The 24,279-nt window shown below is 35.3% G+C and overlaps 2 protein-coding genes, 2 long non-coding RNA genes and 1 pseudogene across 7 annotated transcripts in view; 2 read left to right on the top strand and 3 right to left on the bottom strand.

The window, feature by feature from the left end:
* Positions 1-8,413: 8,413 nt before the first annotated feature.
* The window catches only part of LOC144573497 (dehydration-responsive element-binding protein 2B-like), a 28,130-nt gene continuing 12,264 nt past the window's right edge, over positions 8,414-24,279 (top strand). Inside the window, exons 1-2 of one of the 3 annotated variants that reach the window (XM_078323279.1) lie at positions 8,414-8,481; positions 10,113-11,047. In XM_078323279.1, coding sequence (XP_078179405.1) covers positions 8,465-8,481; positions 10,113-10,971 — 876 coding nt within the window. In that variant the 5' untranslated portion in view covers positions 8,414-8,464 and the 3' untranslated portion in view covers positions 10,972-11,047. Of the gene's footprint in view, positions 8,482-9,103; positions 9,703-10,112; positions 11,048-24,279 lie in introns of those variants that run through there. The other 2 variants (XM_078323278.1, XM_078323277.1) reach the window with 2 other exon arrangements.
* LOC144573588 (AUGMIN subunit 5-like) lies at positions 14,535-16,664 on the top strand. Its single transcript, XM_078323375.1, has 4 exons — positions 14,535-14,545; positions 15,432-15,578; positions 16,300-16,398; positions 16,481-16,664. The coding sequence occupies exons 2-4, from the start codon at positions 15,554-15,556 to the stop codon at positions 16,606-16,608; spliced, it is 252 nt and encodes an 83-aa protein (XP_078179501.1). The 5' UTR covers positions 14,535-14,545; positions 15,432-15,553; the 3' UTR covers positions 16,609-16,664.
* Positions 17,846-18,283, bottom strand: LOC144573589 (uncharacterized). Its single transcript, XR_013518037.1, has 2 exons — positions 18,179-18,283; positions 17,846-18,075 (listed from the first exon to the last, which is right to left on the bottom strand). It is a non-coding gene; the product is annotated as an uncharacterized LOC144573589 (long non-coding RNA).
* LOC144573647 (enhanced ethylene response protein 5-like) lies at positions 18,476-19,530 on the bottom strand (annotated as a pseudogene). Its single transcript, XR_013518053.1, has 6 exons — positions 19,378-19,530; positions 19,194-19,283; positions 19,032-19,088; positions 18,867-18,928; positions 18,656-18,742; positions 18,476-18,556 (listed from the first exon to the last, which is right to left on the bottom strand). The product of XR_013518053.1 is annotated as an enhanced ethylene response protein 5-like (transcript).
* Positions 21,728-24,146, bottom strand: LOC144572961 (uncharacterized). Its single transcript, XR_013517850.1, has 3 exons — positions 23,688-24,146; positions 22,799-22,881; positions 21,728-21,837 (listed from the first exon to the last, which is right to left on the bottom strand). It is a non-coding gene; the product is annotated as an uncharacterized LOC144572961 (long non-coding RNA).

The following is a 24,279-nucleotide window of genomic DNA, read 5'->3' as shown; positions in this document are numbered from 1 at the left end:
TTATTGAAACATGGATATAAGAATGATACGACCTGTCCATGTATTTTCATGAAAAGATATAGAAATTATTTTATTATAACTGCAGTTTATGTTGACGATCTAAATATCATTGGAACTCCTGAAGAGCTTCCAAAAGAATAAATTATTTAAATGAAGAATTTGAGATGAAAGATCTTGGAAGAACAAAGTTCTGCATTGGATTGCAAATTGAACATTTAAAAATGATATTTTTATGCATCAAGAAAATTATATTGCAAGAGTGCTGAAATAATTTTATATGGATAAATAACATTCATTAAGCAATCTGATGGTTGTAAGATCATTAGATGTGAATAAAGATCATTTAGACCTCGAGAAAATGATGAAGAACTATTTGGTCCTGAAGTACCATATCTTAGTGCAATATGAGCACTTATCTTGATGAGCATTCAATACATGATATATCATTTATAGTAAATTTATTAGCAAGGTATAGTTCTTCTCTCACGCGAAGATATTGACATATAATTAAACATATATTTCGCTACCTATGAGAAAATTTAGCAATACACAAAAGCAAGTCAAGTATGTGTTTGGTTAAGATCTGTGATTTAACACATTTGTCAGACATGTAGATTGTCTTTTAGAGAAATGACCCCGAATATCATATATGAATATAATATTATATGTATTGCTCAATGAAAGAAATGATACATTAAAGGAGATAGAACAAAACATATTTCACCAAAAAAAATTTTCACATATGATCTCCAAAAGAATAATGTTATTAATGTTTAGCAAATCCGTTCAAGTGAAAAATCCAGCAGATTTATTCACTAAGGCACTCCCTACTGCAATATTCAAAAAGCTAGTTCGTAATATTGGAGTTCGCCGACTTAAAGATCTTGATTGATGCTGTCATGAGAGGGAGTTAATATGCACTATATTTTCCTTAACCATGGTTTTTCCCACTGGGTTTTCCTAGTAAGTCTGTAGTTGCGTATTTAGAAGAATATTGTACTATTTTTCCTTCACTAGGTTTTTATCCCATAGGGTTTTTCCTCGTAAGGTTTTAATGAGGCATATTCTTATATAATTGACATCCAAGGGAGAGTGTTATGAATATATATTAAATGTGTAGATGTCATTCATTTTGTAACTCCCATATTAATCCTCAATTTATTTCCCCACTACTCCATGCATATTGATGCCCACTACTATTGGAATTCATTTCTCCATTTATTATTTGTATGGGTTTCATTTATAATTTGTAGCCTATAAATAAAGGCTTTGTAATCTTGTATTGTACACACATATGAGAAATATATGAATAAAGAGATTGTCATCTTTTCCTCTCTATTTTGTTTATTCATCTTATGCTTGTTTATATTTATTTTATAACACTATGTACTTAAAAAATGTAATGGTTAAGGTATTAATTGAATGGAATTTGATTATAGGGATATGTTAGTCTTGAACCTATGACAAATTGTGCAATTACAAGGTGAGTAAGATCAACAAAATAAAAGTACATTATTAACAAATTAAATAAGATTGACTACACAGCCTCTGCAAAGGTTTTGAGACCAAAAAATAAGCCAATTAACATATATACAATGTATTAACAATTGAAAAATTCCAATTAATAATGAATTTACTCACAAATGATTGCTAAATAACTTGGAATTTTTATTGATTTTGTGTTATTAGGTTTTAAAGTTTTTGTTGACATTCTCCAGTAAACACTAGACTTCGAGAATGACAAGCAGAATCAAATTATAAACTATAAAATTAGAAAGCAGTGTGGTGTCGATTTATAATTAGAAAGCAAATATTTTTTACTGCACATTTTCTTTGAAAAAAAATTACTATCTTTTTAGAATTTTTGAAAATCAATATTTTCTGAATTTTTTTATTTAATGAAAAACTGTGATTTTCAAAAATTCTATAAAAATAGTAAAAAAAATAAAAATATATATAAAATTTGATCTCCAAGCAAATACGAAGATCTGACTGTTTTAACTTTGAAAATTAAAATATAAGCGGGAAATAAAACACCCTCTTTACTTTCCAAAGCATGATACTCTCTCTAGGGGTGTTCATCGGTTCGGTTTGATTGAAACAGAACCAAATTAGGCAAACCAAAGTTATAATTCAGTTTTAAAAATAGACCGAACCTAACTGATTTAGCATTGCAACTGAACCAAAGTTTTATTTTGATTTGTTCGGTTTGTTTGGTTCAAACCGAAATATATTATTTTTTTGTTTAAAGCAATTGACTTATAATAAACCGAAGTATATAAGAAATAAATCGGGTTATTAAGAAATAAATTAGGATATTAATAAATAAATCAAAGAATTTAAAGCAATTGATTAAGAAATAAACCGGGGTATTAAGAAATAAACTGGGGCGGTCCAGACCAAATTCATAATATATAAAAGTTCAGTCCATTATGTTATTTCGGTTTTGAAAAATTTTCAAACCGAACCGAACCAAACTGAAGTTATAATTTGGTTCTAAAAAAGTAAACCGAATCAAACTATTAAATGAAAAAACCGAACCAAAGTTATAATTTTGTTCTAAGAAACAAACTGAACCGAACCATTAAACGGAAAAAAACGAACCATTTAATCCAAACTAATTCGGTTCAGTTCAAAATCGATTAAACTGGACCCAATGAACATTCCTAACTCTTTCTCTCTCTATATATATATAGTTTAATGAATATAGTTAAAGTGCATTATTTGATTTTGTACTCTAATTATGCCTTACATTTTTATCTTTGTTCTCAAGGATTATTCCAGGAACCAAGAAGCATTAGAATTAGAGGCAAAATCATCCATATTTTACAAAATATATATTTTTTTTCTTTTTGAAGGTTGGGTGCGGGCCGATTGCAAATTTCTAAACAAAAGCCGAAACATTGAATGTAGGTTTATGTTAGTTTGTAATAATCTAGAAGTCAATAATACGATAATTTATCATAAAGCTGTTGGGTTTCGAGGAACGGTTCAAACCCATTTAATTAGCTTAAGCTGCGGAAAGAGTAAAATAAAAAATTTTACATCTAACTTAAGCTACGGATTAAATGAATCAAGAAGATTCGTTTAATCCTATTTACAGATCTACTCCATAATTGATTTCCTAAAGCATTAAATCTATTTACAAATTAAATAGATTAATATAACAATTTATACCTTGATTCCAAATCTCAGTTGGAATGCAGACCGAGCGAGTAGAGCCTCACCAGGGATGGAATCGACTCGCAGTATCACACGTGTGATACCTCTATTGGTTATCCACCAGGACTAACCGGAGAGCGATTTATTTCTTCTGCCAGAAATACCGTAAACCGCGGAATTCTGCAGAAACACTATTCACCGAAAAAGAGACAGATTAAATATATTTAAGAATGCAAGTTATTCCGTTTTACTAATAAAGCAAAACATGAAATACCGCAGAATCTAAAAATATATTTTTCCGAATCTCGTAATAACCAAAATCAGGGAAGAGAGGGAAAATCGATTAACGAAGTAATCAGATTAACACGTGAATTAGTGAGTCTTTCTCTCTACCCCTACCCCTCTATTTATAGACTTTTGAGGAGGTTGGCAAAAGACCAAAATACCCCTCAAAACAAATCTATTTACCAAAAGCCCTTGACACCTCATCCTTTTATCATGTGAAATGACCAAAATACCCTTGCCACCTCACATGACACATGTCAACACAAGGGAAGTCGGCATAGGGTGAAAATGACCAAAATACCCTTGGCCCATTAAGGCATGAATAGTGTTGGGCTTTGATTTTGGGCTTTGACTTTGGGCTTTTAATTTTAATTAAGGCTTTGATTATTTTGGGCTTTTAAATCCATAATTCAAGCCCATAATTAACAATTAAAATTCCAAATCATATATATATAATTGTCATGTACAATTATATTTCTTTTCGGTTATTGTTCGGTAACTTTTATACAACGTAACGTGTACGTTTATAAATTAACCGTTGTTTCTGCTTGTCATTCTAAATGACATTTATAATTTAATTATATCACGTATAATTAATTATAACCATCTTAATATTAATTATAATCAATTTATAATTAATCAGTAAGATTCTCCGAGTAGCTCCTATATGGTGTGACCCAATAGGATCTGTGTTATGTTGGTAAACAGAGTTAAAACTGTTTTAACTTCTGTTAGTCATGGGTGGCATCTGGCAACACATCATGACCATCCAATTACACAGATGATGCTGTACTGTACAATATCACGATCCAGTAAACAATTTACTTGTGTCAGTTCTTCTGTCTCATAGCTATCAGATCAGTTTTAAGGTAGATATGTGTCATCCTTGGTAACTGTATCTTTTCTTGATCTTGAGTAGATTATCAAATATAATTACTCTTGTAATTATACCGCATGCAGATAATCTAACTCTATCAAGGGGCCCAGTGATGCTATAGCTCGTATAGAGATACGAGGGACAAATAGTATTCTTGGCAGACTATCACTTCCTCAGCTAAGTTATATATATGGAAATGCTACCGTTATGGCTGCTTTTTACGGACAGCGTTAGATAACACTTACTCATATATATTTCTTAGTGGGAACGATAAATACCTCATACTGTAGAACTTTGACACTGAATGAAAACATAAATGACACGAACACAATTCTATTTAATGTTTCATTCGGGGTCTGTCAAATACCATGTTCCTAGAACATGTATCTATGTGATTAAAATGACATCTCGTGTCAGGTGGTTTGTAAAACTTAACCATCTTTTAATCCACATACTAACCTTATAGCGGTAATTAGTGTTCCTGCTAATTACCTTGGTCAGTGACCTTTTAAGAGTATATATCATCTATATTATGGAGTTTCATAATTTCAGTCATGAACTCGAAATGATCCATAAATGCAATAATACTCAAGGCAACAAAATGATATATAAATAAACATTCAATTCATGAACAAAGCTTTATGATTAACTTATCGTATTATTGACTTCTAGATTATTACAAACTAACAAAAGCTTTGTTCATGAATTGGATGATTAATATCATTTTGTTGCCTTGAGTATTATTGAATTTATGGATCATTTCGAGTTCATGACTGAAATTGTGAAACTCCATAATATAGATGATATATACTCTTAATCTTAAAAGGTCACTAACCAAGGTAATTAGCAGGAACACTAATTACCGCTATAAAGTTAGTATGTGGATTAAAAGATGGTTAAGTTTTACAAACCACCTGACACGAGATGTCATTTTAATCACATAGATACATGTTCTAGAAACATGGTATTTGACAGACCCCGAATGAAACATTAAATAGAATTGTGTTCGTGTCATTTATGTTTTCATTCAGTGTCACGTTCTAAAGTATGAGGTATTCATCTTTCCCACTAAGAAATGTATATGTGTGATTGTTATCAAACGTTGTCGGTAAAATGCAGTTATAACGGTAGCTCTTCGGTATACATGGCTTAGCTGAGGTAGTGATGGTTTACCAAGAATACTATTTGTCCCTCGTATCTCTATACGAGCTATAGCATCACTGGGCCCCTTGATAGAGTAAGATTATCAGCGCGCGGTATGATTACAAGAGTAATCATATTTGATAATCTGCTCAAGATCAAGAAAAGATTCAGTTAGCAAGGATGACACATATCTACCTTGAAACTGATCTGATAGCTATGAGACAGAAGAACAGACACAAGTAAATTGTTTACTGGATCGTGATATTGTACAGTACAGCATCATCTGTGTAATTGGATGGTCATGATGTGTTGCCAGATGCCGCTCATGATTATAGAAGTTAAAATAGTTTTAACTCTATTTACCAACATAACACAGATCCTATTGGGTCACACCATATAGGAGTTAATCGGAGAATCTTATTTTGATTGATTATAAATTGGTTATGATCAATGATAAGATGGTTATAATTAATTATACGTGTTATAATTAAATTATAAATGTTATGTAAAAATAACAAGCAAAAACATTGGTTAATTTATAAACGTGTTTGACACGTTGTATAAAAGTTAACCGGTTAATTTATAAATGTGCAGGACACATTGTATAAATTGCCGAAACAACAACCGCAAGAAAAATATATATAATTATTCAAAATAATTATACGAATATTATTTGTATTCGGGCCGAGGGCATTCGAGTCTTTTCAAATTCATCCTTATCCGCATGACATGTCATCGATCCTATCCAGATGACACGTCATCGATACCGAAACAAATAACCGAAAGAAAAATATATATATAATTGTTCAGAATAATTATACGAATATTATTTGTGTTCGGGCCGAGGGCATTCGGGTCTTTTCAGATTCGTGCTTATCCGCATGACACGTCATTGATCCTATCCAGATGACATGTCATCAATCCTATCCACAAGGGCAAAATGGTCATTTCACACCTATGCCACCTTGCATGTGTAGAAGCATGGAGAAGAATATGGAAGGGTGTGGAAGGGGTATTTTGGTCATTTCACATATAAAAAGGATGAGGTGTCAATGGCATATCTTGTAAATAGGCCGAACTTGGAGGGCATTTTGGTCTTTTGCAACCGAATCTAAACACTATAAATAGGGGTGGAGGGGTAGAGAGAGAAAGATATATTCACATATATACATATGCACATTCACATGTATCTTTTCGTACAGAAACGAATCGGTATTTTCTCTCTTTCTCGGTTTCTCTCCCAAATAGTATTTCGGTTGAGAAAAGAAAGTTATACGTAGTTGACGTATAATCTTGCGGGTTGTTGTGGAGAATATTTACGGGATTGATGAATAGTGTTTTACCGAATTTAGCGGTATGTTAGTTTTGCATATTGATGAAACTGAGCAACCGAAAATTCGTGTTTACGGGTTTTCGTCTTATTCCCATGAATAGTGTTTTTGCATAATTCCGCGGTTTACGGTATTTCTGGCAGAAGAAATAAACCGCTCTCCGGTTAGTCCTGGTGGATAACCGATAGAGGTATCACACGTGTGATACTCTGAGTCGACTCCTTCCCTGGTGAGGCTCTACTCGCTCGGTCTGCATTCCAACTGTGATTTGGAAACAAGGTATAAATATGTTATATTAATCTATTTAATTTGTAAGTAGATTAAAGTTTTAGAAATCAATCATGGAGTAGATCTGTAAAAAGGATTAAAAGGGTCCTTGCAATGAAAGACTTCAGAAGGAACTCTGCTTTGGTCTTTCCGGCATATCCCTTTTAATTCACGGCTTGAGTTAGACGTAAAAATTTTTGTTTTACGTTCTTTCCGCAGCTTAAGCCTAAAAGGGTTTTGGTTACCGCGAAACCCCAAAAGTGGTATCCGAAAACCCTACAGTTTAGACCCAACCATACTATAAATGTTTTCATCAAAAAAAAAAAAAAAAAATTAAAATTTTTTTTTAAATACTGTACATTTCAGAAAAGATAACAAGGAGAAATATGGGAATTTTTTTTATAAACCATAATTGAAAAAAATAATTTTATGAACCAATGTGATTTCGGTCCGTCGGTTTTATTTTTCTGGAATTGAAATTGCAATTCGGTCCGTATTGTTTCACAGGTTTTCAAAAAAACACCCATGAACCAAAATGTCATTTTGGTCCAATTTTTTTTTTAGTCTGCACCGAAATGACATTTTTGATCCGAACAATTATTTTTTGTGGCCACTGGTATAAAAAGATGTGAAACCAATACAGACCGAATTGTCATTTCAGTTCAAAAAAAATAGCGGACCAAAATAATATTTTAATTTTTATGGTTCTTGTAGAAAAAAAAAGTAATATTTTTTGTAATTATGATTTATAAAAAAAATTCGAAATATGGCGTGTAATCTGCATAAACCACAAATGTTATCACAAATCGAAAAAAAAAAAAAAAAAGTGATCCATGTACTAGTGTAGTAAGATCAGCAAAATAAAAATAGAAAGTATTTTGTTAGAAATGAGGTCATTTAGTCGTTGATAAAAAAATAATAAAAAAGTTAATTATTTATAAAATTCTTTCAAAATCTCGATGGCCGCATAATATCCGATCCATGAGTCAGAACTATTTTTTTTTTTTGATGAAATTTTTTTTTTTTAAGGACTTATCTGATTACGTTGTGGCTAAGCAATCCATATCCTCTGCATTACCGCACCGTTTGTGTGAGATATCTCATATTTTGCGTGACTTTTCAGAAAATATTAGACGTTCAAATATGTTCCACACGAATCTCAAAAATCAAATAATACTTGCCCCTGTCCCATCCCCGAATAGACACCTGACACGTCGGTCACGCAAAATATGAGATATCTCAGAGGATACGCAATCTGTCGGAAGTATCTCGAACATCAGACGCGTAGATCTTTTCTTTATAAACGGCTGATCTATTTCCCGTTCTGATATAATTTTTCTCACTTACTCTAGGAGAAACCTGCCATTCTATTTCGCTTTTGCAGTGCGTGCGGAGAAAAATGGATCTTATCGAGAGGTAGGTTACTGGATTTTTTTTCTAAGATCTTATCGGTAGTTTATTTTAATAAAAATGTTCGGGAATTTTATTTGTGTTTCAAATTTGACAAGAATCGATGAATTTTGAACAACATCGGGTGAACAAGTTCGGAATTTAGGCGTTTTTTATGTATGTGATTGAATTGTAACTTTCTTTTACTTAATTTCATTATGAACTTTTGGTTCGTCTTCGGTTGTTTATTGTTGAATGTAGACGGTAATTGATAAAATTATACAACTTTCCTTTTCTGGTAACTTCACACCATTTTTTATTTGCAAATAAGTTTTTTATCAAAACCCTAGAATTTTTTCACATTTTCACGAGGCGGGAAGGGGTAAAAAATCTTATCGGTAATCTACTTTAGAAAAACTGTTTGGGAATTTTACTTGCATTTCGAATTTGACAAAATAGGTGAATTTTGAACAATATCTGGAGAATAAGTTTGGAATTTTGGCGTTTTTGATGTTTGTGATTGAATTGTGACATTTTTTTACTAATTTCAATACGAATTGTTGGTTTGTCTTCAGTCGTTTATTGTAAACCCTAGATTGGGATTTGATTAAAATAATAGTACCACTTACCTTTTCAGGCACCTTTGCCCATGTCCACCGATTCCAACCCTGGTTTTTACTGCTGTTACCTAGCTCTGTTGCCCATGTCCATCGATTCCAACCCTGGTTTTTACTGCTGTTACCTAGCTCTGTTGCCCATGTCCATCGATTCCAAACCTGGTTTTTACTGGTGTTACCTAGCTCTGTTGCCCATGTTCATCGATACCAACCCTGGTTTTTACTGGTATTACCTAGCTCTGTTGCCCATGTCCATCGATACCAACCCTGGTTTTTACTGGTGTTGCCTAGCTCTGTTGCCCATGTCCATCGATTCCAACCCTGGCTTTTACTGGTGCTACCTAGCTCTGTTGCCCATGTCCATCGATTCCAACCCTGGTTTTTACTGGTGCTACCTAGCTCTGTTTCCCGTGTCCATCGATTCCAACCCTGGTTTTTACTGGTGCTACCTAGCTTTGTTTCCCGTGTCCATGGATTCCAACCCTGGTTTTTACTGGTGTTACCTAGCTCTGTTGCCCGTGTCCATCGATTCCAACCCTGGTTTTTACTGGTGTTACCTAGCTCTGTTGCCTGTGTCCATGGATTCCAACCCTGGTTTTTACTGGTGTTACCTGTTGCTCATGCATGCAAAGTACCTAGCTTTGTTCCAATCATGGTGTGATTCTAAATGAATTGTTTAAATCCGACCAATTATAAACCCTAGATTGTGATGGAAAGGGAACAAATTCGGGGAAATTTAATATAGGAAAGTAGGTACAGCCTGTTCTCTTGTAGTTTTGATGAATGTGTCATCTTCTGTTAGTCAAATGATTTGGATTGCTTGGATTTCTGAATGATTTTACTTTTACTTTTGTATATTCTTTTTATTTTGTTGAAGTTTGCTTATAATCTAGACAGATAAGAACACAAGGGTTCTAAGTAAATAATCTCAAATGTAATTGTTTATCAAGTTTGCTCCAATATATGATGATAATTGCCAAGTAATACCAAATTTATTGATCTTCAATTGCTGACCTTTTGTTCTTGTTTCTGATTTTTCAGTTGTCCGAAAAAGAAACAGCGGCGAGCCCGCACAGGCCCGAATTCAGTCGAGGAAAAAATTCAAAAATGGAAAGCTGCAGAGAGTGCCAGACCACCTCGCAAGGCTCCCGCTATAGGATCCAAAAAGGGGTGCATGAGAGGTAAAGGCGGGCCCGAGAACTCTCAGTGCAAATATAGGGGGGTCCGGCAACGGGTCTGGGGCAAGTGGGTGGCCGAGATTCGTGAACCCAATAGAGGAGACCGTCTATGGCTGGGTACATTCCCGACGGCTGTCCAAGCTGCTGAAGCATATGACGTGGCTGCTAGAGCCATGTATGGCTCGGTAGCCCGTCTCAACTTTCCTCAACCTAATGGGGCTTCCACCTCTTGTGAATCGACCACAACCACCGCAAACCATTCTGAAGATGTGATTGGAGAAGGTGGAGTTGATGTGTCTAAACAAGATTCTCTCAGAGTTGATTCGCAGCAGCTGCCCAAAGAGGATCAGCAAGGCATGGAAGATTATCTCAGAGTTGATTCTTCACCCAATGAGCAGCAGCTGCCCAAAGAGGATCAGCAAGGGATGGAAGGCCTAAATCCTGCCACGTTCGATCAGCTTGAACCAATAGAGGTGGGGGTAGATCATGAGGGGTTTGATGTTGAGGAAATGCTAAAGATGATGGACGAGGATCCAAAGAATGAAGGGTTGAAAAATGCTGGAATTGGATTGGCAGACTTTGCTTTCAGCTCTCAATTTCTGAGCCCTACTGCTGTGAACTATGATAGCATTGATTACGAGTTGGAAGGCCTGCTTAACCCGCAATCACCCCCTGTTTGGTTGTTTAGCCCGCAGAAACCCCCTGGTTGGTCTGCTGATTAGGATTATCTGATGTTTGATTGTAGCATGACTAATTTTCTGACTGGACTTTTGACTTAGACTTTTATTTATGTGCAACTGTTTTATTGTTGGGCAGATTTTCCTTACAAATTGCGTGTAGTTAAAATTCTAGGTATGTAATTAAAGTTCTAGGTATGTAAGAGCATAGATATGTATATTAAAAGGAATGTAAGACTTTGCAGCAAGCACATGTCAATACATGACTTATACCACAGAAGGCGACCAACAATGCATTCAAAGTAACATGTTAAGATGTACATTACTTACAAATTGCATGTAATTAAAATTTCATTGGATTGGAGATATAAGAACTCATGCGAGTTATTCCATTATATTACATTATTACTTGATGTAATATCGTAGTGCCATATATATTTGCATTTAATTTTTATTCGTAAACTACTATGAAGGGTATGATGTGGCAGTACACCTGAAATTAACATAAGGAATGCATTAGAGGAACAGAAAGAACTTACTTTTGAACTTTGAGTTCGGTCTTATTCAGGTTGTAAAAAAAATTCACAAAAGCAAAGAGCTTTATCAACTATTGGATTTGTATAGCCACAGTTAGCATTGGCAGCAATACAACAGTAATAAAGCAACATTTACATTTGGTAGCGTAGTTTGATATACGGAAACAGATCATAACAGAACCGCTGGAAGCACATCAAATCTAACCTCGATTCACTGATAGCGGTTCGCAAAACATGAAGGGAAAAAAAAAGAGAGAAACAAGGAAAGTATGAATTAAATGTTTTGAACTGTGCCAGGTTGATTAACAGGGAAATAAAAGAACAAAAGTAAAATGTGTATAAGTGAAGTGTACCGAACAATGGATGGGCTCATCAGCATCAAGCATGCGTACCACCGGACACATTTTTGGCCTTTTGTCAGCATATGCGTCAACACGTTCCGTAGCAATCAGAACTTCCCTTTTGAGTGCCCTAGTAGATGGTTTCATCCCTATGCTGGGGTCGATATAAATCACCTCGTCCGCCAACAGCTCGCGACCATCACCGTTAACCAATCCATCAAATTTACCTGTATCCCCCATCGGAGAAGAGAGATACACACGACTGGAAAACATCAATGAAAGAAGAAAACATTTAGTTAATTTCACAAGTATTACCACATGGTCAAGCAGAGACTGATTTGATTCATAGCAGTTGGTATGGAAAAATACATGGCAGTAGAATTAAGTAATACTTCGAAGCCATGTAGGTCAAGCTGCGGAAAGGTGTGACAGTTTTGATGTCAATACTTTTTGTTTCTCTCTTTCAGGCTGTTTTTTTTTTTCAATCATTTAAGTTATCGTGCTTTTTAGTAGGAAACCGTCTAAAACTGTTGCACTGTCAACGCATATAATATGTGATAGATAAGGCTCAAGTACAAAATATCTTGCACAGAATACATATGTGAAATATATATCTTCAGAAAATAATTGCAAAATCAGCACTGTGCATACCTTGAAGGGGTAATGTTGTGTTAGCATTTGCATAGACGTCATATTTCTGTTGAATAAGTGCAGAGAGCTTCGCAAAGGCCTGAAAATAACTTCTTATCAATTACTGATATGAATCTGGTATTCTAAAGCTGAATGGTACAATTCAGAACCAATCACTGTTACAGTAGTCATATTTATGCTGCTCTAACAGTATGGTGGTACTGTTTCAGTAGTCATTAATAATTAAGGGAATTGAAACTATATGTGCTTATTGGGACCTGAGTGTTGGAGCAAAATAACCAAGAATTAAAATTATTGATCCACCAGACGGTCAGAATGGTAAATTTCTAAAGCTGTAGGTTTCTGAAATATAAACCAAAAAGATATTAACACTGGGGTAACAGTGGAATGCTCAAGTGGCACAAATAACTTGTAATTAAGTCAATCGAAAGCAGTTAGCCATTGGCAAAAAGGAAAGACCAAAATATTTAATTTATGACCAAACTACAATTCTCAACTATAATGTTGTGGTCTGAAGAAGAAAATCAGCGGGAAATAAAAGGTCCCTTCTAATGCTAATACTAAAGTTTGTATATATTAATAATGTCAGGTGTGTCATTACCTGATAAGTCCTTGAACTTTCAAATCAACCAATATTTTTTTTTATCCGCAGCATCTGTGTATGGACCTTTAACAGCCGAGGGACTAACTGAAGTGAGTACAGTGATGTTTAGTATCTCTTTGTCAACTAAGATGAAATCGCATGAATATTTTGTTTTATCTAGTGGGTTATAAAATGTCCAAAACTGGAAAGTTCTCTGCATGATTGTTGATCGGTACATATCAGCATTAAGTGCTGGCAGTGGGACTTGATATTTTTTGCGCAACCATCTGCAAATTTATGAAAATGTTATAAAGGTAAGTATATATGTACTGAATCAGTTGATCAAGCTTGTGAATGAAAGTGAAGAGTTCATAGTTAAATGCAAATAATGCCATGCTCATGTATTATAGTGGTATGTACATAAGAAAGAGGTTTGAATGAAGGAGAAAGATGCAGACAATTATCCCATTTTACAGTTGAATTACTGAATTTTTTTTTGTTGTTGACTTGCTTCGCTTGAAAATAATCTGCAATACTATTTATACTTATTTTGAGTACTAAAAAAGCCGCAGTACAATATTATATTTGACTTAAAGTGCTAATTGAAACTGTTAGTAATATTTTTGGACATAAAAGTTAGCATACCCCTTTTTGACAACCTCAGCAGAAGTCACTACATTGAAGTTCCATTTCTCCAGAACCTTACATGTAGTCTTCTAGCCCAGAGCTTGGTGAAATTTAAGGTCTTGTGTATTTCAAGTTTGTGCCAGCACATAATTAACATTGTAATTTTCGATTTTTACCGGTAAGAGATTCAACAGATAATTATGCATGTTCAAAAATTCCAATAAATGGGAAATCTTGGTCAATGACACTTGGCATGTTACACCCTATCTACATGCACAATTTGGGGACATTTTATGGTCAACAACTGTGTTTTTCAATTTATTTTCTCTTAATCTGTTTTTCGGATAGTACATTTGAGAAAGATGGTAACGGGAGGCCACTATTCTGCAATATGGGAAGATATGTGGTGTCCCCGGAAATAGGGCCTTCATTGAAATATTACAAGGCTATGGTAATTAACTATTCTCCTCTAATAAGCTTATCTGTCAACAACCGAGGATAAGAGCGGTTTCAGCTGGCAATGGTACAGTAAGAGTATTGTTGGGTATGAAAAGTAGAATATTCTAACTAAAGTTTACCCAAAAAAACATCATAGGTGCTCTTATCAGCCAAAAAAGTTCACCAAATTCATCGTACACATTGACTTTTGTCAAATTATTGGGTAATTTGGTGGTTTTTCTCTAAATCGGTTTCATAGTTTTGTCAAGGTCATAAAGCATTAGTGCTCATTTTGTACCTTTTGTCTAGAACTTGTCTCAGCAGGATACTAGAAGGACCTGCATCACAACTAAATGTGATAATTGGTTGTGAGAGATCTTGATGGAGAACACTTGAAGGAAGAAAAAAAAAACACCAAATTCAGTTTGACGAAAGTTGTATTGGTACCCTTACTCTGCTGAACCTATTTTTTTTTTTTTTGTCTTTAAATTTCTTTCAGGTCTGACGGAATCCTGTGCTGGCTCATTCATATCTATTCCCAAATTCAGTAGGACCCCCTCTGCAGCACACTGAAGTCAGATTGGAATCTATGCCAGAGATGGAGTATGCTGCCCCAGGCAACACTCCACGTGGCGAGGTCTGCATAAGAGGAAAAACTCTCTTTTCAAGGTATTGCAAGAGAGATTATCTTTTTGACATGAGAAAATCATCTTTTCTTTCTTATGAGGTCTGCATAAGAGGAAAAAGTCTCTTTTCTTTCTTCTTTCTCTTCTTCAGCTGGAGAAAATTATCTTGTTTCAGAAGTAAAAAAAAAAAGGAAGAAAGAAAGTAGTTTGTGCAACTCATTTAATCACTGTCTTTTGCATAAATAAATGGGAGAAAAGAAAGTAGTTTGAGGAACTTTGTAAGAAATTTGGTGAGGGTTCCATAATTTCTGTCGCACACATGAGTCTTTTGTAAGGAAAGTCCTGGTTCCATAATTCCAGTGTATGAAGGGACCAATATGTCATTTTGTAAGAGCAGAGCGATTCTTCTACGTTTTCTAGAGGCACACATGAGTCTTTACCTCTATTTCACATTATTTTATTGTGCAAAATCATTTTTTTTTATATTTCTTATATGGCAGTTGAAAGGATTTGAATTTATAAGGGCAGTGCACCTAGAGCCAGTACCATATGACATGGAGAGGGACTTGCTCACCCCCACATATAAGAAGAAACGCCCCCAATTGCTCAAATATTTTTTCTTGATTATTTGACATGGATTTTGGATTTAATAAAATTTTCTTTATTTTAGTTTCCTCTAACATACAAATTTTTGTTATTGAAGACTATGCATCAAGGACAATTGTTCCAGCATGCAAGGCTGTGGTTGAATTGTCAACTACTGCTAAAGATCTTATAGAGCGAGAATTCTCTGCCTTTTCACAGTGTCTTGACAATAGCTTGTACATGTTACCAGCCACTCCTCAGGTTTGTTGATTCACTCCAGGCCTCTGGTACATTTTGCAAAACTTAGGATCAAATTTCTGGTTAATTAGCATATGAAGATCTTGGTCCTTTAATTTAAAGAATCACATTAGGTGTTGATTTTCTTTTTTTCCCGTTGCTCTAGGTATCTGCATGCCTCAACTGTCCCTCTTAACCCCAATTTCCCATATTAATATTTTGACATAAAAATCTCATTAAGAGTGAGGCTATGGTATTATGCATAGTACATATTGGTCAGTACTATGGATCAATATCTCCATTTTTAAAATCCAAATAACAACTGGAACCGTTCAACATTATCTCCATATTAAAATGTACCTTTGGTTAATATTTTACATTTTTTAGAACTTTTTTACTATTTTTCTTAGATAGGTTGAAAATCACTTGATCTAAAGATTCTAGACCATTCAAAAGTTGTGATTTTATACCTATCTAAGAAAATAGTAAAAAAATATATAAAGAAAATTCAAAATTTAGTCTGCAAGTACATTTTCATGTGGAAATCACTTTGAACACTTCAGAATGAGTATTTGAAATTTGAAAACAAAAATATTGATCCGTAGTACGGACCAATCTGCGCTATGCATATTACTGGTAGCCTCAGTCATTAATTAATGTAAAATACAAGAAATTTTAATTAATTTCTTCAAACAGGCTCTTTTGGAATGCAAATGGAGCCACTGGAGCAGAAGCATTTGCAGCTGCAGTAAAGGGTGCAACTGTACTTACAGCAAGGGCTGGTTCCAGAGATCCCTCTTCAATTCCTTCTGTATCTCGCATCTCAGCTACTCTCCGACACAATTCAGGTAACTTTACCTTAAAAAAGCAAACATTGCTGTTATTTTTTTGTTGCTCTTTTCACCAATCAATCAATTAATTCTTCCACAGGTACAGAAGGCATGGATTCAGATTTAGCACGAGTTTTAGAGTCTCTTGAATTCTGTTTGAAGCCGTGTGGATCTGAGGCTAGCATCTTGGAGGATTTGTCAAAGGCAATTGATCTTGCTCATACATAAAGGAATCTTGTTGACAATGGTCGTGTTTTGTTAAAACATGCACATGGTGTGCAACAACAATACGAGAGGTACAAATTCTTCCAATTCATTTTTGCTTTAATTCAGAATCCTATTAACTGGTGATGGGTTATGGTTTCAAATTTGTGTTTTGAAACTGTATGAAACTAGCATCTGAACAAGAAAGAGTTGTAATGGAAATATGGTTGCCAGAGCTTTGTAATGCTTTTGAGGGAGGTTGTGAAAGCCTCAACAATGACTGCCGTCGTGTCATGGGCTTGGTTAGTACTTTTTGCTTGTTTTTTTCTTTGAAAAGAAAACTTGAAACCAACATCAACCAATGACTAGTTCTATATATTCCATTTTCTATGATCATTATTTATGTGATGAATTGAGACTCTACCTATCCCTTTTTGATCGACTCTGCCATACCTTCCAAGTTATCTGTTCATGCTCTTTTTATTAATTATTTACTTTCTCTATTCAAAAGATTGTTTTATCTTCACCTCTTTCATTTCTGGAATTACCTAGAAGTTTGTCTTAATTGGTTTAAGTGAAGATTTTGAGTCCATTTTTATTACCTTTTTAATATATTTTTTTTCTCAAAAGAAGCAACAGTGTGATTTCTTTTTTGCTTGCTTGAATTTTGCAGCACAGGTGGAAGAGTGGTGGCTGGTGGGAGCAGCCGGCTGCTACTGTTGTGGATTGGGTTACACTTGATGGAGAGAATGTTGGTGCCTGGCTCAACCGAGTAAAGAAACTGCAGTCAATTTTGTATGAGAGATCTCAGGACTGCCTGGAAGTGGGGCACTAGGAATTTACTTTGAGAGCCTTTCTTTTTTTTCTTTTACTTGATATTTTGGTTTGATAATTATGTCTAGGTCGTTGTGTAGTGTTTTGGCATGAAAACAGAAACTGGATTCAAGATATATTCTGTGAGTTATAATTCTAGTTTAGTATTGTAATCTGTTTGTAACTATTGGGCGTTTCTTTGGATCATGGTTGTAACATGATGATGGCTCTAGTTAGGTTAATACTTTCACATATAATATAAAATTATGCTTCGCACTCTTTTGTTCTGGATTAGTGATAACGAATATTTGGTGTTAAAGCATGGAAGTTAATGTGCTACAAGGTTTATTCAGACGTCACACCGTTACAGAAACTGGCCTAAACTCTGTCAACTATGAGAACAAGAATATAATAAAATGACTAGAGTCTAAGCGCATATAAGAACCAATTAAACATCTAAATCCTTTAAAAACAACATATTAGTTAACACCGCTTGTCCAAACTGATAGAAAAAATAAACAAAATTACAAAAAATGAAAACAATGAGCAAATCAGGAGGTCATCACAGGCTTCCCACTTAGTTTTGGAAACGGATCACTCTTGCTAAGAACACACTTTGCTTTTGTGTGCAAATCATCCTTTAACAAGATTCTTATATATAAGCATAGTAACTATACACTCCCTGCAAGTTCAAAAAATCATTATTTTATTTGCAACTGATTTTCAAAAAATCATTAGCAATTTAAAGTTTAAAAAAAAAAAAACTACGAAAGAAATTAACAAATATCTCATCAGTATCAATCTCTATTCCAAGCCATTTCAATGCCTTGATAATTGTATCCAACTTAATTTGATGAGCCTTGTCTGGATCTTTTTGCTTTTGAATTAGGCTGCGGTGTTTCTAAATCAACTTTTGGAGCTGTTTACCGTTTTCAAAAAACAACCGTCATATCTTCGGTGTTTCTAAATAAACTTTTGGAGCTGTTTACCATTTTCAAAAAACAACCATCATATCTTCAGGAAGAAAATGTATGCATAAATCTGACAGAGAAACTTTTCTAGAATAAAGACAGGAGAATTACTGTTCTTCATGCTCTTGAAGAGCTTGTCTAAGCAACCTGGCATCTCCTGTTTTCAATGCATCAATGACACCTGAATACTGCAACAACAAACAAATAATCAGCAAACGAAAATAATTAGTCTACACGGTTGGCATGTGCAGGCTATGCCACTGTTTTATATTGGAAAAAAGTGGTACCTCCATTAGATTATACTTCTTTAGAAGCGACATCTTGGTAATATACCAATTGAGAGCTTCACAGGTATCAGATACTTCAAAATCATTCTATTAAAAGCAAACAAATATAAAAATTAGCATATTTTTTCCAAATTGAGATAACCAATTGATCTTTGAAACAACTTGTATGATTACATGATAACTAGAAATATAGAATGTAAAAAAAAAATACCTCATATTTGACATATTTAGAGGATCAGGACGTGCCAAACTATATGTCAGCTTCTGATCAGCCTATTCACATAAGAAAACAAATACATGTTTATGTTACAAATGAAATACTTAAAGCCCCATATCTTCAAATCAAATGAAAGACATGGTATTAATTTATACTCACAGCGAGCAAATTTGCATTAAAAACCTCCAAACGACCTGTGTAATACATACAAGTCACCTGTGTGACAATTTAAGAAAAATGTAAAACAACAAACATGAAAACCAAATATTGCAACTTTTAGAATTCACATCTAAAGCAAACAATAAATTTCAAAATGAAAACCTTGTCTTTTACAGGAAACTCCTCAAAATCAAATATATGAGCAGTCTCTATACTCCTTATCACACTGCGACATAGATGAACTGTGCCAAGCTGCAGGTTTAAGGCTAAATGTTAATTGTACTTTTGATCACCAACTAATATCTCCATGCTAGGCTCCTTTATAGGGAGAGAGAGAGAGAGAGACCTTAAAGTATATTTTAAATAATTGGCAAGTGATATACAGAGCTCCAACACGCTTGGGTCCTTTTCCCTGTTTGAGATAGATTGTTAAATTGTTTTTATGATTAAACGATACAACCACGTATATACACTGTAAACACAATGCAAAACTAAGTAGTTACACAGACTCATGTAATGACAAGTTGTATAGCTAATCGGAGGGAGCGACATTCCAAAAAATCTTAGCTTATACTAATCTGTCTACCAGTTAGTAACTAGATAAACTGCTCCAGAAGGAAGTGCTGGCAAAATCCATCTGCAAATTTAATCAAGTACTCCTACCTTTTCCTATTCCTTTGCCTATTAACTGCATTTCAGTGTCGAGTTCTTGTCTTGCATAGCAGTATGATTAAGAGATGCAATGTCATATGCAATGGTAGTTTTGCCAGTTTCTTTATAGAAATTCAGTGCCATATATGTGCCACTAAGTTTTATCTTAACTAAACATGAAAAAATCACAAACACTAAGTACATTGGTAAAAGGACTGAGATTTCGAATTGCTAGTTCTATCTTAACAAATTAAAAAGTCTACATAATTACCACTAGTTAACAATAAAAGAGGACGAGGGGCTGGACGACCGGAGGAGAGCACTCACGGAGGAGACCTAATTTTTCTCTTTTGCGTGAAAGAGTAACGATGATGAGCCTTCATCTCTCCTCTTCGGAATCTAGGGTTTCGTCCCTCTTCGGAATATAGGTTTCATCAGGTGGTGAGCAAGAGGGGATTGAGGAGAGGTTGTGTGTGACAGAGAAGAGGCGGCGAAGGGGGGTCAGGGGGCACAGAGGGGAGAAGGGAGAGAGGGTAAGTACTCTATTCTGTTGGCGAAGAGAGGAGAGGAGAGTGGGAACGCTATCCTCTGCGGACGTTTTACCTGCGGTGCTGTACGGTGGTTTTGATCTGGTCCGTTATTTTCGGATCGGACGGGCTGGATTAAGAGTTCACCAAATTTTGAGTTTTTTTAAATTCGGGCAAGATCTGATCTGATCTGTCCGATCCAAAACGAACGGCCAGATCAAAATCACCGCACAGCACCGCAGGTAAAACCTCCGCAGAGGATACGCTCCCGAGGAGAGTGTTGGCGAAGAGAGGAATTCACTGGAGGCGAAATCCACTGGAGACGAATGGAAGCAGCAAATTAAAATTTCTACTCTACGAAGTACTATTTCAATTTTGCCCTTAAATCAATCAACGGTTTTAATTCATTGGTCCATATTTGCTCCTGTAGCAGCTGTCTATAGAAGCATCCATCGTAATTTAATAATGTAATTTAATAAAAATTTACCGGTTGCTGATCATCAACTAATTTTAAAAAAATATATATATATTACATCATACTAGCTAAAAGTGTGAATCTTAACTTGAAAAACATGAATAGATTGCCGAATCAAATGATAAAGAACATACAAAAAAATATCTTGAAGAACATGCAAGAAGATTGCACAAGTTTTATATGACCCTCAGCATCAAATATGTGTTTCTAATATCATGTAAAAAATATAAACATAACAATATCAACTTGTCAATTATATATATATAATTTTATACATTTTTTTCATTTTATTATTATATATTACAAATAATATCTAAAACACAAATATATGTTGTTATGATATTAAAAATTGAGATATTTGAGAAAACTAAATCATATCTAACAAACCCTAGCACTATTACTAATATCAGCAGCCAACAAATCGTTACTCATGCCTAAGTTTTGTATTTAGTTCTCTTTTTTTGTTTAGGAGTTGAATAAATTATCTGTATCCGAATTCAGATACTATTCCCTTCATTGTTGAAAAATAATTTGAATTCGAATCCGAATTCGAAAACTATCCGGATCCGTCTATGATCCGGATATGGAGCGGATTCAGATCGGATAATCCGGCTCCGTTTACACCCCTAAATGTGGTAGTACTAATTAGGATTTATTATCTGATATTTATTGTAGATCACTAGTACTTTTATGGATGAACCTGTGGCTGACTAGGATTCAGTTTTCTGACTAGATAGAATTCATAGATTTTACCAGTGGCTGACTTTATTTTTGGATGTAATTAAAGTAAACTATGGTGCTGAATTATCGAGTTCGGGTTGTTGATTTTCTCGACTCGGTCGAATTGATGTTGCCTTATACGAGACCCCTCTCTCTTTTGTGTTGTTGTTATGCTTGGTGACTAGTACCGATCGGTGCCAGCACAGTTGTGATACTAATAAATGCAAAGTAAAATTTGGAGGGGTTTAATGTAAGAAAAACCCTTCAATGTGTAATTAAAATAAGTAGAGGGGCTTCTATGTGTCACACCCCAAATCCACCGGGTCTGACAGCCTGCCGCGTGTATCTATCAGGGGTCACATATACACGCAAGGCAGTGGATCTTTTTATATGCATTGCCAATATCCTCACTCGCTGCGTCCGAGTAACAAACCTGAAAATAATCGGGAGGGTGGGGGTGAGAATAAATTCTCAGTGCGAATTTGCCACAGTTTAGACTATTGGACTTGCAATCAAACTCTATATTCAATAATGAAACCCAAACAATAACAATGCAAACAGATATACATATAATCATAAATAACAGAATGCCAGTGCTCGACAACAATTTATCAACCTGAAACACAGTTCACGGAATTTCCAAGATGAATCTCAAACACAACATATATTTTGGCTTAACTCGATTCCTAACTCAGTTCAGTAGGGCTTGTAGCAATTACAGATGTTCTTTCGAGCTGAACCTTTATCAAACCCACATCTGTAGGGTTACTGACACCTACAGATGGCCAACCGCTGGACCCTTTATCTGACACCCATCTGCAACCGCTTGGCTTAACAGTTTATTAAGGTCTGGTTCAAATCATGTAAAGAAAATCCACTTTAGAATCGTTTCCAATATTCGTCATATTCAATCGACCGTTCAAATGCATTAACACGTAGGAAAATGCTACCGAGCCATAGACGTTACACAAGTCAACCACGATTTCCAATCACACATCTCATAACATAATCACCCTCCCTCGTCCCAACCGGTACTGGGAATATCGAGGGCCGTTCACCTAAGGCCATTTAGGATCCTGGGAATCCAAGTCAGCATACAGCCCGACTTGGCAAATTCATTGGATCCAAGTGCTTAACTTCGTAAATCCATTCACATACATATCAAATCCAATCGTGGTGACTTTCAATCAAAATCAGATCACAATAGATCAACGTAACCTATAACCATACCAGCATGCAAATCATTCAAGTCACATCAATTCGAGTTTAATTTGATTGGGCTATGCAAATGCTTTACACAATTCAGATGCAATCAATGATATTCAACATGACAAAACGAATACACAGTTTAATTCCTGAAAATAAAGTATCAAACAAGTCCAAGAATCCCGCACCTTATTATGACGAGCGTACCGCTTAATTTAAAGATTAGGCGTCTCGATTTGCCTCGCGAAATCTGGCTCGACTGAGCCTACACCTATATTATACGATTACTTGGTTTAGTTCGGTTACATTCTCAAAACTTAAATTCCAAATGCCGTCTTTCAATTCGTCAATTCTTTTATACCTTTCGGCTCATTTATAATCATTTTAATTCAAGTCCAATTCCAAATTTACATATACACCTCATGTCATATTCATTTCAATATTTCAGGGCTTATGAAATTTCAAGCCCAATTCACCTTATTTATCCAATTAAACACTCAAAGGCCCAATTTACTCAATTATTTCACTTTGGCCCATTTACGGATCAATTATTTATTTCCAATTCAATTTAATTAAAGACCCATAATTTAGTAAAGGTTTAAGCCTCCTATTTAAAATTTACAATTCATTTCAAGTTCATTATAACTATTTTCACTTTCAAATCCCATGTATAAAATTCTCATGCATGTCTTACATTTTAATCCAATGGCCTACTTATTTAATTTATTTACATTTTTGGTCCCTGTCAAGTCAAGAACTGGTACACACACAAAATCAGCACCATTTACCGAGAAAATCAACAACCCGAGCAAAGGTGTAATTAACTATAATTCCCTTTACAAAATCCTAACTACAATTCCCTTTAATTCATACAATCACTATGTTCATATATTTTACCATTCCGACCATTAATAAAATCATTTTGCAATATAACCCCTTATACTTAATTTATTCGAGCAATTCGATCGAGTCGGGAAAATCAACAACCCGTACTCGAAACTTAACAAATTCACATCCTACGACATTAATCGATTCATCAAGAATTTAGAGGTGAATTTCTTTTTTTTTAGAATTTACCCGAAATAGAAAATATCGAAAGAAAGCGGCCGATTCCGAGGGTTTCGCCTCGCCTCGCGGCCATCTCACTCGGGCACTAGCAAGCATCATAGCACCCCAAGAAAGCACCAGTGGAACCGAAATGGCAAGCACCACCAAAAATCCGAATTCTAGGGTTTCCCAAAATCCAAACTCAACGGCAACCGAGACAACGAGAGAGAGGTCAGTCGGGAAGGGTCCACGGTTTAGGGAGAGAAGAAAGGTAGGGTTTTCTAGTGGGGCCGCGGGTCAGTGAGCAAGGGCGCGGGTTAGGGTTTTGACGGGTGGGGAAGAGAGGCGGGAAAAAGAGAGAGAGGGCGGGCTGGGGTTTTCCGAACCAAGGAGGAGAGAGAGGAGAGGGTGGGGCGGGGGTGGCTCGCCGGCGACGGGGACGGGGACGGGGGGGGGGGGGGCGGAGCCCCCTGTCTCTTCTTTCTTTGGCGTAACAGAGGGGGGGGGCTGGGGGTTCACGTACAGGGAGGGAGAAGAGAGAAAGAGAGGGAGAGGGGTGTATTAAATGGGGCTGCTTCAAGATTCGTGCTGGCTGGAATCCAATGGTCCAAATAATTCGAAA

This window comes from Carex rostrata, chromosome 21, assembly GCF_964058835.1.
Source record: "Carex rostrata chromosome 21, lpCarRost1.2, whole genome shotgun sequence".
NCBI classification, from domain to species: domain Eukaryota; kingdom Viridiplantae; phylum Streptophyta; class Magnoliopsida; order Poales; family Cyperaceae; genus Carex; species Carex rostrata.
This window is presented reverse-complemented; position numbering and strand designations above follow the sequence as displayed.

Excerpts from the sequence above, each read along its gene's own strand:
- LOC144573588 (XM_078323375.1), top strand. The coding sequence starts at position 15,554 with ATGTTACCAGCCACTCCTCAGGTTT. Across the intron at positions 15,579-16,299 it reads ACCAGCCACTCCTCAGGTTT|TAAAGGGTGCAACTGTACTT; the intron begins GTTGATTCACTC and ends TTGCAGCTGCAG. Across the intron at positions 16,399-16,480 it reads TACTCTCCGACACAATTCAG|GTACAGAAGGCATGGATTCA; the intron begins GTAACTTTACCT and ends ATTCTTCCACAG.